Source organism: Idiotropiscis lumnitzeri, chromosome 6 (assembly GCF_059441095.1).
Source record: "Idiotropiscis lumnitzeri isolate Australia: NSW breed Sydney's pygmy pipehorse chromosome 6, RoL_Ilum_1.0, whole genome shotgun sequence".
NCBI lineage: Eukaryota > Metazoa > Chordata > Actinopteri > Syngnathiformes > Syngnathidae > Idiotropiscis > Idiotropiscis lumnitzeri.
The window spans coordinates 1,134,389-1,153,083 of NC_142396.1; the positions used below are offsets into that span (position 1 = coordinate 1,134,389).

Genomic DNA, 18,695 nt, shown 5'->3' on the forward strand with positions numbered 1-18,695 from the left:
AGATGCCGATTTGGACGAGAAGTCGAGCACACCTTTACCAGATGTCACTTTCACTGTTGCAAAAGAAAGCGCTGGCTTTACTTCAAGTATTTTAGAAAGGAGGAGGGGGAGTTGAGCAGCAAAAAAAAAAAAAAAAAAAAGGTTCCGAATGACTCGGCGGGAACTTGGAGAATTTAACCCTTCGATGCGTAAGTGGGATCAAAAATGACTCCAGGGATATTTTTTTCTCAATATGTTTGTATTTTTTGTTTGTTAGATTAATCTTCCGTGTGTTCCTCATTTTTGACATGAGGCTATTTGGATTTGGATCTAATTGTTATAGTTTAGAACTGCTCGTATGTTTTCTTTCTGTTTGCGAGACGGACAATTAGCCGTGATGACGCTTTTCCTCTTACTCTACATCACTGTTTTAACAATCTGTTTCTGTACCTTTATGTGCATTCACAGTACAAAATCGTTCTGGACATGCCGTAAACAACTGCTGCTAATAGTCTGGTGCGGCTTTTATGCCTTTTTTAAAAAAAAGAGTTGCTGTGGCTTATATGCGGGTGCGCCTTACGGTATCTTAAATGACTGTCATGTCAATTAGCCCAGCAATAAGTACTGAACTTGTAGGCATAACGCAGATGTTTTTATTCTAGCCATTATTTAGCCTATTTTCATAGACAGGTGCACGTGCGCTCGGTGCCAAAACGGACGAATCTTCGTTGCCATGCCGGGGCAAATCTAGTCTACCGTGTTTGGGTTTTTGTCGGACTGCTCCGCACCTTGTTGAGTGTTCTGACGGGTGATTTTTCTTCCATGCTTCCGTTGCAACTGACACTTTTGTGACAGAAAGGAAATCAAGTTGGCTGCGTTCGTTCCCACAACGGCGCAAACTCCCATTTCAACCGGCGCGCTTCTATGAAAACACCAAAGGAAAGAAAACTCCACCCATGCTCGCAGTTTGGCTGCACTTGGCACTAAATTTATGATGAGCACGAAAATAGGGCCCTCGCACTTGTTTGGACGTACAGACAACAAACGTGCGTGATCCGTGTTTTGGCCATTGGATACGGTGACATACAATATGTTTCCTTTGGTCCTGAGGAGTGTTTGTGGTATTCTCTCATGGTGTGAGTATCGCCGCTCTCCTTTCATATTCCTCAAGTTTCATCAATGCCCTCTTAATGTTTCTGTGTGAGCGCACAGTTTTGCAGAAAGACTAATCCCACAGATGAACTTTTCTTTTGGTGTGGAGAGGGGTCGTTGACTGGTAAAAAGGATGTAATGAGCAAGTCGAGAGGGCCCGAGGAAAGCCGCGTGTGTCATTTTTCTTGGCGGAAACATGATCGTGCAGGCGTCAAGGGTCGTCACTTGAAAGTATCCCACAACAAAACGGATATATAATCCATTTTCCAGAATCCTTGTTCTCATTAGGGTCGGTGGTTAGCAGGATTCCATCTCGGTTGACTTTGGGCGAGAGGCGAGGGACAACAAGGTTTGGTTGCTCGTCAATCACAAATTCAAAATGGCGTCCATTTTACTTTGCATCAAAATAAATGTGAGAAGTGAGATGTCGTGACGATGTGGCCTGGACTGTACAGATAGCAACAACAGTACTTTATTCTGAAGAAACTTTCGTTCCTGCGGAATGTACGCTTGGACGTCCTCACGCAGCCTGGCACGCGCACGCGCACGCACACAAGAGTGACAACTTCACTTTCTCTCTCTTTTTGCTCATGCACACATCGTGCGAGCCCATCAGGTTTATTTATTCAAAGGAAGAATGGCTGAGATCAGAGGATAGGGCAGATGGGGGAGAGGTCTGCGCGTGAAAGAAAGAACGAAGGAAGGAAGGGAAGAAAGAAAGAGAAGGAGAGCGGCAAAGGCAGCGAGAGAGAGAGACGGGGGGAGGGGGGGGGGAATCAGGAGTCTGACCGACTGACCTACAGTCTAATTATATATCATTATCAGGAGACACAAACTGATGTAAATTACTGCAACAGCTCCCATTCACATAGATGGATTACACAGAGCAGGCTGACATGCGCGCACACGCGCACACGCGCACACTCCCAACTGGCGCTCCCCATCCAACACTTAAACAAATATAAATCATCGGCCTTCCTCACAGAGAATTCCTCCTCACACATTTTGAGCGAGTCTGCATGTCTTGCCTCTGCTGCTTCTGAGCTCCGACACGACACAGGAGGAAGAATCCCACGACTTCAAAACCGTTTCCAAACCAAAGACACAATTTATTAGCAATTACAATCTGCAAACATAAATTCAGTCTTGTCGACATTTGTTTTGCCTGACTAGTGATGGTCCCAACCTCCCAAACATGATTTTAGTGTTGACTACTCGCAATGATCTAAAGTTGATACAAGTCTTTCTAAAAACGGAACTTGTTGGATGTTGTGGGATTTACAAAGGTCACAGTTACTATTTTTTTTTCATTCTTGCCACGGAAGTTACTCACAAATGAAATCTGATAAAAGTGTGTTACTGTCGTAACATACAACGTCCGCACATTGTTAGAGATCAATTATTGTCTATAGAGCAATATGATGACAAATCTAATTCCATCTAAAAATCACTGCCAGGTTTTGTGATTTATTTATTTATTTTTTTGTAGGAAGTGCAATCTCCATAATATTATATAATTAATCCTAAAAGTGAAAATACTTATGGGCTTTTTTATGGAGAAAAATATTGTAAACAAATTTTAAAAATTATAATTGCAGTGCGACGTGTAAAACGTGATTTACATCCATCTTATGGCTTCCATCCACTTTCTCCACCACGTGTCTTCTTCAAATGACGTCGGGCGAAAGGCGCGCGACTGGTCGCCAGTTGATCGCAGATCGCGAAGACAACCGTCAGTCAGGCGAATGCACCGTCCTTCTGTTGCATAATTGTTGATTTTATTATTATTATTATTATTACGTGTTTTTTTTTTGTTTGTTTTGGTTAATGATATATTGTGTGCACGTCTGCAAGTTTCTGTTTGTCTGCAGAATAAACGTTTATTTAAACTGTCTTTTTGTTATCTTTATTTCTATACAGTGGTGTATTGGACTTGCAGTTAGTGTGTTGCTGATGGATATACAAATGAATAATAAAATAACGTAACCCAAATAAATTCGAGGAATTCGTTTCAAATGCTGAAGAAGATACTCTGCTCTTTTTTCTGACTGTTTTGCGGATAGACACAAAGAAGTGGTCAGCTCGTAAACGGAAAACTTGTCTCATACTGGATTTAAGTTTACGACTCATTTGTATATTATTATTATTATCATTATTATTATTATTAGCCTTTATCTCTGACGTTTGCAGCATGTTATGGGTATTTTCTTATGTCTGAGTAACTCTTTCCAATTAAATTCCAATTGGCAAATGTAGAATTGCCATTGCTACTAATTTCATATTTCTAACGATAATGAAACAATTGAGTTGAATTTAATTCTATCGTATCAATAAGGTTATTTGCCAGATAGCATTATGATGCCATTGACGTGCCGTCGAAACTTGAAATTCTATATTTAAAACCCACGCCCGAGTGAATAAAACATGAATCAAAGCTTAGTGTATTTTTGTAAAGATCCCTGTGAAGTTCTTTAAGATCGAAAATAGAAAATCATAACCTAGCCTGTCTCGTGGTCTTGCCCAATGTTTTCTGTTATTTTGCAGAGAACGTGTTTGCTCCTTCACTTGGAATAAACGGCAGCTGACATGCTTCACGCGCGTCTAAGGACTGGCTTGTGTCCCCGAACCGGGTCTGACTCCTTTTCACATCAGGCATCGTGGCCTAAGATGAACTGAAGGAAAAATGCATCCCCATATAAGAAAATCACGTCACACGCATTTCAATTCAGCTTCTTGTTGTAAAAGGAAATTATAAGATTTTTTTATTGGGAAATTGACAATTTGACAGGCGACAAGTTGAATCGATGATGATCTGAACGAACTAAATCCCCACGACCCAAGACCACTTGCATCCTTACAGAAACTAACGCAACTTGATCATCCCTCTGGACTCGACTCTCATATTTACATAAAGGTGTAATTAAAGCAAAAATCACAGTATTCACTGCCAATATTCCAAGTACGCATTAACTTGCTCTTCAAATATTTTTAAAACAAATATTTTCCACAAAGACCTCACGGATGCGAAACAAGTTGGCCGCGTAATGATTGTAAATTGTATACTGATTCCAAAGCCAAGAACATATCTCTTACTGTTGACCCAGCAGCTCGTATGGTGACGTTGGGCGCCGCGCGTGCGTGCGCGCGTGCGCGCGTGCCAGCGAGACCTACTTAGCAGGCCCATTGACATTAAAGACAAGTAAACAGAGCCTGCAGTCGAGACCAGTGGACGGTGGAAGGTGCGCCATTGGTCCGAAAAGTCTGCGAAGTCACCCCCACCCCGGGAAAAGTAGAGATGACGTTGTTCCTCGCTCTCTCTCTCTCTCTCTCTCTCTGTCTCTCTCTCTCTCTCTCTGTCTTTCTGTCGTCTCAGTATCAACTATAGGCAGAAGTGTTGCGCCGGTTGCTGCACAGACTGACCCTGCCTTGCCGAACAGCTCTGCTGGCAGCGACCGAGACTTGTAGAACATGATGACTCGGTGAGAGGAGCTTAAAGTGGAGAACAAAAGAAGAAAGAGAAGAGGTGCAGAGCTACTGGAATTCGGATTGGATTGTTAGGCCAGAAAATCCGAGGAGCCATGTCGAGAGTTGGGCGGCCTTCGGCCAGCTGTAAACTGGACTAGCCCGGCTTTTTTCTATTCGGAGTACTGCCTTTCGCACTTTTGGACTCGGCGGACATTTCCTGTTGCGATGTGGAGATTATTCAGGATGCCAACATCTGCTCTGGACGGTCGTTAAATAGCGACTCAGCAGCATCCCTGAAGGTTCGGTGAGCTCGCGTGTTTTGTCGTTGTGCGTGCGCGCGAGACACCCAGCGTGTGCGTGTGCGTGTTTGCGCGCGCGTACCGTGTGTCACGATGAGTCTGGTATCAGGCTTTCCTCACCACCCGGTCATGCACCACCACGACAGCCACCACTACTCCCTGCACGCGGCCGCAGCCGGTCGGTGTCACGAGGACACGGGAGCGCCTCCCTATTTCACCAGCTGGCTTATTAGTCACGCGGATATGTCGCCCACCGAGTACGGCCTCGCGCCGGGCTACAGTCCCGATTACCACGGCAACAATGGCACCGGGACCGTCAGTGGCCTGGATCCTCATCACCATCACCACTACGGACACGGCGCGTTGGTTCCCGGTGCTGGCGCCATCTCGGTGAACGGAGCCCAGGTGGGTATGCATCATCATCACCATCATCATCTCCACGCACATCCTCGGACTGTGAAACGGAGACCGACTGCAAACCGGAAAGAGAGGCGGCGGACCCAAAGTATCAACTCGGCCTTCGCGGAGCTGAGGGAGTGTATCCCCAATGTCCCCGCCGACACTAAGTTGTCCAAGATCAAGACGCTTCGGCTGGCCACGAGCTACATCTCCTACTTGATGGACATCCTGGACAAGGACGGACAGCACGGAGACACGCAGGCGTTCAAGGCCGAGCTGAAGAAGACAGAAGCGCGAGAGGAGCGGAGGAAGAGGGACACGGTAAGATGAAGCAGGAAGAACTGCTAAAAAAAATGCAGGCCTCAAAAGTATCAATTGCATGATTTTGGCACCTCGTATAAAAACATAATGTCACGTTTTAGTTAGAATTGAGGGGGGAACTACTATAAAGAAGTAAGTCGTCTCTTAAAGCAGACTCAAACTCTGTTTTGTGTCATGTGATATATAAATATATATATATATATATATATATATATATATATATATATATATATATATATAATTGTATTAGCGATAGCAGATGCAAATTCCAAGTTCTGACACAGACGCAAGTGGAAAAAAAATACACGATGTACAATAGCACTAAACTGCTACTTGTAAATACTGATCAGACACGTTCCTTAAATAGTAAATTTGCCTCTTGGTGTGTGAGCAGCATAACTAAATAAAATTTAAAGGAATCAGATTGACGGAAGAAAACAAGAAACCCGAACAGAAAATGATTCGGGGCAACAAACAAATCCGACTGAGCAGAGCCAAACCCAAAAATGTTGTTCACAATAAAAATTGGTCGAAATGATCACGCCTATAGGAGGAGTAGTGCCAGAAAATTGCTCTTCATTCACAGACAGCTTGGAGCCAAGCGAGTCTATTCTTCATCTCAATCCCAACAAGGTTTTTCCATCATTTTGTCCTCACCATTTTCACTTCCATTCGGCCTGCTTCTGCTTTATACTGCCGATTTATTATCAACATTTTCCACGATTGCGCCACTTCGCTTTTTACAAGCCGTTCATCCGAAACATTTTTGGTGCTTCAAAAATACATGCAGAAAATGGATTGCGTGTGAGGTGTTATAAATTAATACGCTTTAATACGCGGAAGTCTGATTACAGCCACAATATGCGGAGACGCAAACGGCTTAGAAAAAAGAACCAGAAAAACACGACAGTATGGAATTGATTATTTCCCGTGTCCTTGACGCACAACAATTGGAACTTGAGGCGCCAAATTATTGAAGTCGGGCAGACAAGTTTTCCCCATTTCCGAATTAGAATCGTCGGGAGAGGGAGGTTGTCATGCATGTGAACGACTGACGATACATGTTGCGAAACTGCAGCTCTGCAAACAAACACACATTCCTTCTAGTACCCCCCCCCCCCCATCCCCGCAAAAAAAAAAAAAATCATATAAGGGCGATTCGTAGGGTGGAAAACAAATACCTCACATACTTGAAGTGGATTTGAAAGTGATCAGCAGCAAAAATGCTCCACTCTGCGGCTCCATTAACAATTAAGGGGGGGGGGGGGCACTTGAGTCAATTCAGAGCCAGACGAAATGGCCGATCCTTTAAGCTTGTCAATAAGGGGGAAATCGAGGCACTATGTAATTATATAGCCGCACATTAAGTCACCCACCCACACACACACACACACACACACACCCACACACACACACATATATATATATATATATATTATATATATAATTGTGTGTGCGCGCAATGGGTGTTTGAGTTTTGAGTTTCAATTGAAACAATTTGTTCATGGTTTGTGTTATGGAGGGAATAGTGATTTAAATTTAAGACCAGTGTGACGTCAGTTACATCCAAAAGTGACGATATTTTTTGTAAATACATGATGTAAACAAATCGCCTGCAAATTGTTATCTTGCTTGGAGTGGTTTGACTTTGGAGAGAAGGCGTTTACATGTTCAGCAGCAGTTTTCCCGAAACTTAATGAATGTCATGGAAATTGTTGAAATGAAAAAAGACGAACGCTAAAAAAAAGTGTTTTTGTTAAACGGGAATAGAATGTGCAGCCAGGTTAAAAATATCGAAACTGATCCCTTTCTTGTTAGCAGAGCTCAAATCAAAATGCAGCGACACTGTCGATTTATTATTGCATTTGTAAAATGTATTTTGTTGTTGAATGTTTGGAACATTTAAAGTAGCGCCATCACAGGGAATGTAAAACATAAAAATATGACAGTGGAGGTGCTGGAGCTTCATTCTTCAAAGTATAAAAATAACATTTTTGAGAGCAAATAACCTCAGTCAAGTAGCTTTATATTTAAAAATTGAAATCCTGATTTTTTTAAATTCTTATTTTATGCTTGTTATGGACGGACAAAGTGAGATGGGGCCACATAAGCCGAAAAAAATAAAGGTATTGCACGTGCCAACACGTGTGAATTGTGGATATAACTTTTGTGTATAGAGAACTATTATTTTCAATGTTTTTTGTGACAAAGACATTAATATAACGAATTAAAATTACTATTTTAATACAGGCACGAGTTATCTACTGTGAGAGAGTAAATTCATTTGTTAATTTAAATATACTAAGTGAATTGTTTTGTAGTCGTTTTACGGCAGTGAAACAAATATTATGTAATATTATTTTTTTCAGAAATATTTTTTATGTTCCAGAAAATACCATGTAAACGCATAGCGTATTTTTGCTGTTTTGCGTTTCTCCTTGACACGCACGTTAACACACACCAAAAACTTTGACCGTGTAAAATATGTATGTGTTTAGATTTTTGTACATTTCGTCGTGATGTTTAACAGTTTGGACAGTATACAGTAAAATATGTTAATTCGCATTTTTCTTATTCCGTATAATTTCCAAGTTTAGTAACAACACGTGACCTTCAAACTATTGCGTAACAACAAACGCTCCATCTGACAGCCACGGATGTTTGCAGGTGGATATCCCCCCCAAGACTGCGACATCGTCATCTTGCTCCTCGTCTACCTCGTCGTCACTTGGCGACAAGAAGACGAAAGGACGGACGGGATGGCCCCAGCACGTCTGGGCTCTCGAACTCAAACAGTAACGTCCATCCTGCAGGTCGACTGCCCCCCCCCCCCCCCCCTTGCCCCCTGCAAAATCTTCGCCAGCGGGACGATCTTGGCGCGCTTGGATGAACTTAGAGCAAGTCATCTTCTTTTGTCTGGTATATGGAGCTCGTTCCATACACACACGCGCGCGCATAAACACACGCACGCACGCCTTCCCTTCAAGGAAAATGAAGTCAAAGACCGCGGAGGTGTATTATTCCCCGGCGGGGGTTGTTACTGTTTGCTCTCCAGACATTTTCGATCTGCAAAATTCTTAAATTGTGACCTCGGTTAACAATGAGAAAATGCAATTGGAAATTTACATATTGACTAGTTATAGAAATGGGAGGGGGAGGGGGGAAGGCATGCGTTTGCAGCGTCAGTAAATTGTTCGCGCGTCTTAGTTTCAAATAAAACATTGGACCGTGTTAGATGCGTCGATCCATTTTCCTGACTTGAAATAAATAAATCGCGTCACGGGATAAAAAAAAAGCTCTTGAGTGTTGTTCTCTTTTAAGAATTCAAAGGCTACCTGAAGATATCCGAGCCACTCATCCTCTGGGTCACAGATCTCATCCTGCACGCATTCTGTACAAAATGGAATTTCAGTTTGCTCTCAACTTTTATTTAACTCGATGTATTTATGTGCAATGGGGCCGTTTGGACGAGCCAAAGTGCCACTCCACTGAATGCCAAAAGACGTCGAATAGTTCGCATGAGCACACTACAAAGTGTTTGTCAAGTTGTCTACCTGCAATTATTTTTGTCTTTTTGGTTCTCTCCGTGCTGGGGCACACATGTTGTGACGTCACTGTGATGACAAAGTGTCCGTATTGTGATGTGAAAAATGTGGTGGGAGTGTAAATAATGCTAAATATAGACTGTAATCTGTGTTATGAATTTAATAAACCACCACCTGTTGACATGGAAAGTGATGAAAACGGAGCCTTTTTTTCTTAGCGGTGATTTGGGTGTGAAAAAAGTATTAGAATTTAGAAATAATCTATAATACTTCAAAATTGACTTCTTACTCAAATAATATATATATATATATATTCCTGCGCAAACTATAACAAGGTTTTTTTTAGAAGACCCTGGAACGTAATGTGTCGTAATTGTATTTTAATAAGAAATAAGATTATAATAATAAAACACGGAAACCGGAAGATCCCCTCGCACAAATACAAATATATTGTAGGGAGAAATTTGACAAATGGGTTTGTTTTGATTAGAGCATTTCAGTTTAATGAGACAGGTATAAAAAAACAAAACAAAAACAACGACTAAAAAAGAAAATGAATAACCAATAAATTACACCGTACCGTTACATCAAATCGAGGGGGGGGGCGCAGCTGGCACATTGGAACTCAAGCCGAGCTTTTTAAAAACACACACACACACACATATGTGTATATATATATATATATATATATATATATATATATATATATATATCCCTAGAAAATTGTTCCCTTTATCTTTTAATTTGAGCAAAGAGCGCATTTCTTACTCGTGCCTGTGGCTGGTTTGTGTTCAAATTGCAAAGAGAGTCTGAATTTAGAAATCACGACAACGCGTAAGGGCTTCCCAACCTTACAAACGTACAATAAAACATGTAAATACAGTTGGCGTGAGCAGCTCATAGCTTAAATTCTGTATATATAATATATAAATATATGAATTCGATATATTCTAAATTCTGAATGATTCAAATTATGATTTAAAAATGCAAATTCAGACGTTCTTGTGTTTTTTTGTCGGTCTGCGAAAGTTTTGGTGACGGTTCGTGGTCATGATGAATCAGAGGGGGGAGGGGGGAACACCCCCCACCCCTCCGCAGTGCCATCTGTTTCAAGGCATATTTTTTGTTCTTTTTTGCATTTATAAGACCGCAATCTGACCGTTTCTTTAAAGTTGGATTCATACTAGAGTCATACTTGACGGCATTATTTGACCCTCTGCATGTATTGATTTTCTTAAATAAAAAGCCTGTCACAAATTCATATTTAAGACAACAGAATTGTAAGAAATATAAACAGTTGAAATGATTATTAAAGCTCTGTTTTAAAGAATGCTCGTTGCATACAATGGCAACTAGTCATATTTGAGCCAAGGCCACGAAAGAATATATTTTTTTATTAAAGTGATTGCAAATATTAGTCTGTGGGAACTGCAGAAATCAGTATAATATGACTGAGTTCAATTTCAAAGTTCTTTTTGTCATCCTGCGCTCACATTACACTGCCATTGAGCAACACAAGCGAAGCGTTTCCATGGCTCACCATTATTAAGAACATAATTCACATTTTGTGTTAATCTTGGGAAACACTTGATCTGTTTTCAATTTCAAAATATGCAGCCCAAATGAAAAAAAAAAATCAGTTTTAATGACATCTGTTACAAAGTTTGCTTGCTTTGGGAGCCCCTTTAGCCACTGCAGTTCAAAGATTTTGATACTTATATGAATATCGCTAACCTGAAAACAGTGGTGGGGTTTTCCATGAAACTCTTTCATTTAAAAAAAATGAATTCACATCATTTTTTTAATATATCCACCAGAAGGTGCCCTTGGCAGCAGTTTTATGATCATGTTGTTAAGCGCTGTCTTCAGTTTTCACTTTTCATCTTATGTCAGAAAATGTGTTGGGAAAAAAAAAGTATATTCCCCAACTTGGTATCAACATAAATAATGGTGCGTCAGGAGCAAATCTTTGAGCAGATTATTGGATGAAAATGGAAACCGGATACATTTTATGGGGTGTAAATATCTGGTAGCAACACCATATGATTTCTGATTTTTTACAGTCAAAATAGAAAAAAAAATATACAATCCAAAAAATATATATATAAAATGCTGACCCAGCTCCGGTGGTACTGTGCCATCATTGCTTACATTTTGCTGTTCAATTCTTGAATTTTGCAACTGATGCTGTCATCAGTCTCGGGACTAAACGGCTTTCTTTGTTTCCTTGCAAATTATGCCATCATCATTTTTGTGTGTGAAGTTTATTCAGTGATTGTTTCCCTCTCCTCAGAATTTTCTCATCGTACGTGTCCCTTCTTTTACGAACGTGTTATTTCAACTTGACTGCTGCGTTGACTTGGACTGGCGCGACTGGAAGGCCTCTCAATCAAGGACAGGAATTGTGAGAGCAGCTGCGGGATATACTTGATGATTGGCTCACAAATATGACCTACGCAATCTCAAAACAATCACAAGACTGAGCGGGAGTCGCACATAAGACAAGTCGCTGGTCCTCGAGGACCGTGATGGGCTTGCGGGTTGTCTCCTTGTCGTTGTATCTGATGGAGCTGTCAATCAGCGGTCGATTGATAAGCTCTTATCTGGCAACCAAATTGTTGTGTTGATGGAGAGAGACAAGAAAAAAAAAAAAAGCAAAAGAGGAGCGCTTGAGAGGCTTTTTCACGTCTCGACAAAGACGGACGCGGGACATAATGGCTCAAGTTAGACGGCAGAAATTGGCGAAAACTGCCGTCAGACTCTTTTGACCTTTTCATGACCCACTTTGGCCGTTTATGTTTTGCATTTGTTGCGTTTGCCCTCATTTTTATCGTTGATGTGGAAATCAAACGTTTGCCATCGTGTTTTGTTTTATTGGGGAATTTTTTTTATTCAGTTTCTTCGCAAAAAAAAAATGAAAGTATCAAAGTGTTCTGGTTGGGGCTGGTGTTCTTTTTTTCTTTTTAATGACTAATGGGCTTCTTGTCTGGCTCATGACAGCTTTAGGCAAAACAAAATCGAAGGGAAACACCCCCTGCCACCCATGTTTTCTGGCTCTTATCTTTTTGTCTGTCAATTTGATGCGCGGCGGCAGCCATTTTTTTTTTGTTGCCACTGTTACTGATGACTTCTGTTATTTTTTTCTCTTAAAAAAACAGTTTAGGCAAGGATCATTTTGTGGAGAAATAAGAACATATCAAAGAACTAACTTGACTGTTTGTGTCGCCCATTCAGATTATATCACGATTCATGACTGACCGAGGTTAGATGTGGCATTTTTGCCGTTGAGACTGAAAATGATGCGAAAACACCACAGAGAAATCTGTTGGTCAGATGAGGCTGGTTTTTGCTGGAGGCATTCATAGTCCAGAAGAAAAGACGAAATTGATAAGACGAGATTTTGTGGCGAGATCTTCTTTCCTGGTAATATAACTGATTACATTTCCAATATATATATATATATATATATATATGAGAGGCTATCTAATTTTGGAGATTAATTTACATTAAAGTGTTGTTAATAGTTAATGATCTCAGTTACTTTTATTGAGTTCCTGTGGGAGTTGACCTGAGCTCATTTTGCTGCCAAATGTTGAGGAGACTCATTGGCGCAAAGATGGATTTTGTGTCATGATGTGTATTTGTTGTTTTTGATTTCGTATTCCGTTTCAAGTTTTTCCTTGTTTAGGTTTTGTCGTGTCCTCTGATCGTGTTCACCTGTGCTTGTCGTGTGAACCAATCAGCTCCCTCCAAGCCGCCTGTCTTGTCCAGGTGCTCCTCGTTGTCTCGTTATCGTGTTTGTATTTAGTTGCCTGGTTGCTTTCGGTTCTTGTTGGTCCATTGTTGCTGTCAAATGTTCATGTCGTCATATCTGTCTTGTAGTCAAGTTTAGTGAAGTCCAGTCGTGTTTTGTTCCTCTCTGGGTTTTTTTTTTGCGCTTTGAATGTTTGTTTTTCCAAGTATCTTGTTTGCCTTTATTTTTTGTTAATTAAATACCCTTTAAGTTTCCCATTTCTGGCTTCCCTGCGTTTGGGTCCTCCTCAACCTCCACGGCATCACAAATCCTGACATTTTCTAGTTTTACTTTTTTTTAAAAAAATATACTCGATAGGTCATTGAGGAGATAAAAAAAGAATTTGTGCAATTTGCAAAGCCAAATTCAAATAGCATATTAGTTGTGTGTCTGGCGTATCGTTCAAGCTTCAGTAGTTTACAGGAAAAGAACCGTTTTCAAAGATCAAAGAACGTTTTTAAAACGGTCTTTGACCTTACATATACTTTGTATATTTTCATTTCACTCCAGCTGCAAGATTTTAGTCAAGTAAATATTTATACAATCCCCACAGAAAATTGTTGTTGAAAATTGTGATTAATTGCGATCAAACAGAAAATGTAGCCATTATTTACTTAAAAATATGACGGTACAAGAATTTTCATACATACATACACAAACACTTTTATACGCTGTCCTTTTTTAAATTAATACAAATACAAGAAATGGTAAAAAAAAAGTCAAATACGAGTCAGCAAGTGATATATTATGTTGTGGATGTTGACGTGTGTCTCATTCAAGAAAGTTTCAATGTTTGTTCACCAAAACAGACTTTGCAAACACATTATCAATCACATTTTATTCGACTCTGTCACAGGCATTTGCGCACCTTCCTCACATCATCATCATCATCATCATCCGAGACATACAAATCACAACACCTTTTCCTCTTTCTCGGCACTCGACTGGCGATCCTGTTCGATGACTAAAGCGGCAATAGAATTTCTTCTTCCAATCCCAAAACATCTGGCAGCCATTACTTTGGGCAGACACAGAGTTCCCACCCCTGCTTCCTCTCCCGCCTTTTGTGGCACCATTTTCTTCGTTAGGGGGCGCCATTTCGACCCTTTTTAGTTCCTTTAAATTTAAAATATATTTATCGCACTGACGCAAAATAAAGAGACTGAGGAAACGCAACCACGTAAAAGTTGGTTTTGTAAAAAAACAACAAAAAAAAAACATTTTAAAGGAAACAGCCAAAGTATTGCAATTCTTCAATGTATAAATATGTGTGTATATATATATATATATATATATATATATTAGGGCTGTCAAAATTAAAGCATTAACTTTGAAGAGTAATTAAAATTTTATGAAGCCTTAAAAAAATGAACACAGTTAACTCTGTTTTATTTCCTTCCTGCGGCAGTAAACCTCAGCTCATGTTTCAGCCAAACTTAGAGGAGTCACTGGCACAGTCAAAAGATGGACTCTTCCGTCGTTTTACTTTAAAAAGTTACTCGTTAGGGTCTCCGATGGTCTAGTGGTCCACTCGCCTGACTTGTGTGCAGGCAGCGTGGGATCGCTGTGTGCGCTGGCGACCGGTTCAGGGTGTAGCGTGCCTTTCGCTCATCGTCAGCTGGGATAGACTTCTGAAATCCTGTACAGGATAAGCAGCGTGAATGGTGACATGACATGATGAGTTACTCGATTGGCCATTGGAGCAATCCAAAATAATTTGCACAAACATCATATTAGTGGTGTGTCTGGCGTGTCATTCAACACTTTCAGTATTTTACAGGAAAATAATCATAGTCAAAGTCATTAGTCTTTGACTAAAAATATACTTTCCATATTTTAAGGTCACACCAACTGCAAGATTTTACTCACGTGAATATCCATACACTCCTCAAAGAAAACTGAGTTGAAAAATGCGATTGATTGTGATCGATTACAGAAAATTTTGTGATAAAATTGTCAAAAAATATCTAATCTAAATGTATTTATTTATTTACACTTCAACTGCAGCACGTCAGCAGACACGCTCCCAATGTTTGAGAGCAGAGACAAGACAGTCACACCCACTTATGATGAGTTCCTTCTTTCTTTTTCTCTTTTGGAACACAGTCGATTTTACGAGACCGGCATTGCAGCGCCAAACCCGGCGGGCCAGTTAATGGCCTTCATCTGGCCCTCAACCGTTAGACTTGTGGTCCTGCCGGCATGGCTCGAGTTCACAAGCTCATCAACCACACGAACCTTGGGGGAGTTGCAAGACAGTTTCCTAAGCTATCTCCGAATATGACATCTATTCAAAAAAAAAAACTTCAGGCGTAGCTGCTGAGAGTGTGATCAGCCATGTAAGAAAATATATTTTGTAGAAGTAGCAAAAGAGAAAGAAGAGAAACCGAGGTTCGTGATTAAGGCACTCGAATCTTTCCAAATATTTTTTTTTTCACTTGAATGTTGTCGGGTTCTTCAACATCACGATACATTTTCATTGTTTTCTACAAGCGACAAACCAATAACCGTAGTTTGCCCACGCCTGCTATCAACTCTACTGGCGAGCGATCGTGGCTGTCCTACAAATAATCCCACGCATTCCTTTGCAAAGGGAAAGTTTGATCGGCAGCGCAAACCTGTTTTGTCCACTTTTTTAAAAAAATGGCTGTAAAGATCCAAGTCGTCCAAGCGCGCAGGTAACTCACGTCAATCCCCCACCCGCAACAGAACACACACATATGAATGCATGTTGTAAATCCTGAGACCACCCGGGACCGCGCAGACCACCAGCCTGTCCACTACACGGGGGCATGTTTTTGATCAGCAGGTCTGGGAACACACATAAAACCTGCTACAAGTTGGCCCAACACACACACATATGCAAAGCTATAATACTGTCACACACCGAGAGACACACAGTCACACACATGGCCACTAATGGAGTCCTGGTTTTTATGTTTTTTCTTATGACTGACTTGTGAGTGTGCTGAGGAGATGTGGGTGTGTGGGGGTGTGTGTGTGTGTGTGTGTGTGTGCGTGTGAGAGAGAGACTCTAACACCATTAGAGCTGTGTACGACATGATGTGAACTAATGGGCTGACTGATGGGGGCACACACAGCCGGGGGGGGGGGGGGGGGGCGGGGGTTGTGTGTTTGGATGGGGAGAAACGTGGGGGACACCAGGAACTGGTCTATAAATTCAACTGGTGCACGCAGAGCAGCTGAATGTTCAAATATCTTCTGCGAAAATCGTCCTTGTTCAATAACGTCGACCACATTTGCGAAAGGAAAATGTCTAGTTGAGTTGATTTGTTTTTTTTCTGATGATTTATCTTGATGAGGAGGGGGATTTTTTGGGGGGGTTTTTTTGCCTTTCAATTCTTGTCTGGGACTTTGTCATCCTGGCGGGTCACCCAGGGCGAGGGACCAGAAAAAGCACGGCTCAGATGTTCTTCTCTGATGACAATATATGGAGTTCATCACTTTGCCCGTCTCGTTCGACGGGCATCGAGGTTCCAGTCCCTGAAAAGCGGCGATAAAACTCAAACGGTTTCGATGCACGTCCAAATCGTCCGATATTGGATGGTCACGCTCGCGGAAGGGAAAATCCGTTTGGGATCGTTCCATCCGCACGTCAGGCCTGCATTTCATTGTAGAATTGCTGCATTTCAATGCTTGCAGTTGAAAAATAGAAAAGCTGGCAATCAACATTTAAAGTAAAGCGGGACAGTCCTTCGTTGGTTTCAAATTGTACGAGTGTACGGGATTATCAAATTGTGAGTAGCAACGCACACGTGGCGCAAACGCTACGAAGCTCACGCCGATATATTTCAACGTCGAATAAAAGTGCTGGTCGGCGATCTCAAAGCTCGTACGGACACCGAAAAACACCAAAAAGTTTGTATAAAGATCGTCCGTCAGTGACGGACTGAGAGGTCCGTCGCTACTTGACACGGTTTGTGAGGATTAGTGAGGATGCTAGAAAACCCATTTTCATCAACTCCGATCCTGTCATTCGTCAATCGTCATTGAAACGGGCGTCCATCAGGACTGACTTTGATCACTTGTGACCCCAGATTGTGTCTTCCTGGCGTCACCAGCCACCAGCAAGGCAAGAGTCTCCGGTGCGACGTCAGGATTTTGCATAAAAAAACATCTTTGATTGACACAGGCTGTTACTATGGTGACTAAGTCAGATTTTACTTGCTCTGACTTTCTCAGAGTCTACAAAAGCGACTTTTGGGGATATCCCTAGGTTCAGTTGCCCTTATGAGCTGTGTATGTTGCCCCCTGTTTTCAGTTCTCTGCCACCCTCTGCTGGAAAGGACCGGCAAAGAAGGTCAAGTGACGACGTGAGACACACAAAGAAGTCGAAACGCTAAACCTTCAAGTTTCAGCCAAATCACAAATTTCAGGGCCAAAAATCATGCTTAATTAGAAAATCTTTCCAAAACAGAAACAAACACAACCATGCGTGTGTGTGTGTGTAAAAACTTGCCAATCACAGGGCGTACTTACACTTGCGCATTTCCTAGCCACATATATGACTAAAAATCAAAAAATTACATCTTCAATAAGGATAAAATATGTACATATATCTGTTTTTAATTGAACCGATATAGAGAAATGTATGTCAGAGCTCCCAACTGTTCCAAATTGACCACATTTTGTTTGTCAACTTTCGTGTTCGTGCGAGGATCTAAGGGTCCTGCATCTCGTTCCTCCAGGTCCCCGTCGGTAGCTCAGTTACTGGGCTGTTCTTGCTTCGGACCCTTGGATGATTTCTTGCGGTGCAAGTCCTGGCTGCCACCTAACCTTGCTCTGGCATCGCACGTCTTGCGGCCGCTACCGACCTTGCTGCGGTGGAACAAGTTCTACGGCCACCATCTGACCCTGCTCTGGCACTGCATGTCCTGCAGTCGCTACCCGACCTTGCTCCAGCGGCTCACATCCTACGGCTCCCGCCGACCTTGCTCGCGGCAGTGGACATCCTGCGGCCGCCTCCCGACCTTGCCTGCGGTGGCGCACTTCTTGCAGTCGCTACTCGACCTTGCTCCGGCGGCGCGCATCCTGCGGCCGCCACCCAACCTTGCTCCGGCGGTGTCTGTCCTGCGGCCACCACATGACATGACTGACATTTTATCTACTATTTGGATTCCACTAGTCTCGTTTGTCTTTTTGTTTTATCTTTGGTCAATACATTTTGTTTTTTGAGACATTCCCCGACTTTTGCCTTGCTTCCCAGCGTTTGGTTCCTCTACCCCACGCAAACCGTAACCGCACCTCAGCCGTTACTGGTCGAGAGGCAGTGTATGCCCAGAACTGCACGCCAACCAACGACAGTGTAACAAAATGTTGCCATTAAAAAAAAATAAATAAATGAATGTAATTGTGCTGGAGATTGAACATAGCAATTTTTCTTACGTATTTCAGTTTCCGAAGCAATAAATGAGATATCGCAAATGTTTATTGTTGTTGGTGTCGTCGTGTTACGAAAGCCTTGTTATTTATCTTACGTGAGGTTTGCAAATTATATTGCCATTGAAATGACGAGAAGGCATTTTTAATGGTCAATTTGTGGGCATTGGATGAAAAGGTTTCACCTGCAATTTGCTTTGTCTTTAAAAATGGCTCCTAAGATTTGAGAAGACAACAATTTGCTATTTATTTGACCCTCCCGTGTATAAAACACTGGTATACCGAGAGGTGTGTCTGGCGCTCGGTCCTAAAATAAGATGCGAGAGAAGCCCAAATGAGGAG

At 41.7% G+C, this 18,695-nt stretch overlaps 1 protein-coding gene across 1 annotated transcript; it reads left to right on the plus strand.

Moving 5' to 3' along the window:
• Nucleotides 1-4,988: 4,988 nt before the first annotated feature.
• LOC148334417 (heart- and neural crest derivatives-expressed protein 2-like) lies at nt 4,989-9,349 on the plus strand. The gene is made up of 2 exons (XM_088299055.1): nt 4,989-5,615; nt 8,283-9,349. The coding sequence occupies exons 1-2, from the start codon at nt 4,989-4,991 to the stop codon at nt 8,412-8,414; spliced, it is 759 nt and encodes a 252-aa protein (XP_088155181.1). The 3' UTR covers nt 8,415-9,349.
• The last annotated feature ends 9,346 nt before the right edge of the window (nt 9,350-18,695 follow it).

Excerpts from the sequence above, each read along its gene's own strand:
- LOC148334417 (XM_088299055.1), top strand. The coding sequence starts at position 4,989 with ATGAGTCTGGTATCAGGCTTTCCTCACCACCCGGTCATGCACCACCAC. Across the intron at positions 5,616-8,282 it reads AGCGGAGGAAGAGGGACACG|GTGGATATCCCCCCCAAGAC; the intron begins GTAAGATGAAGC and ends GGATGTTTGCAG.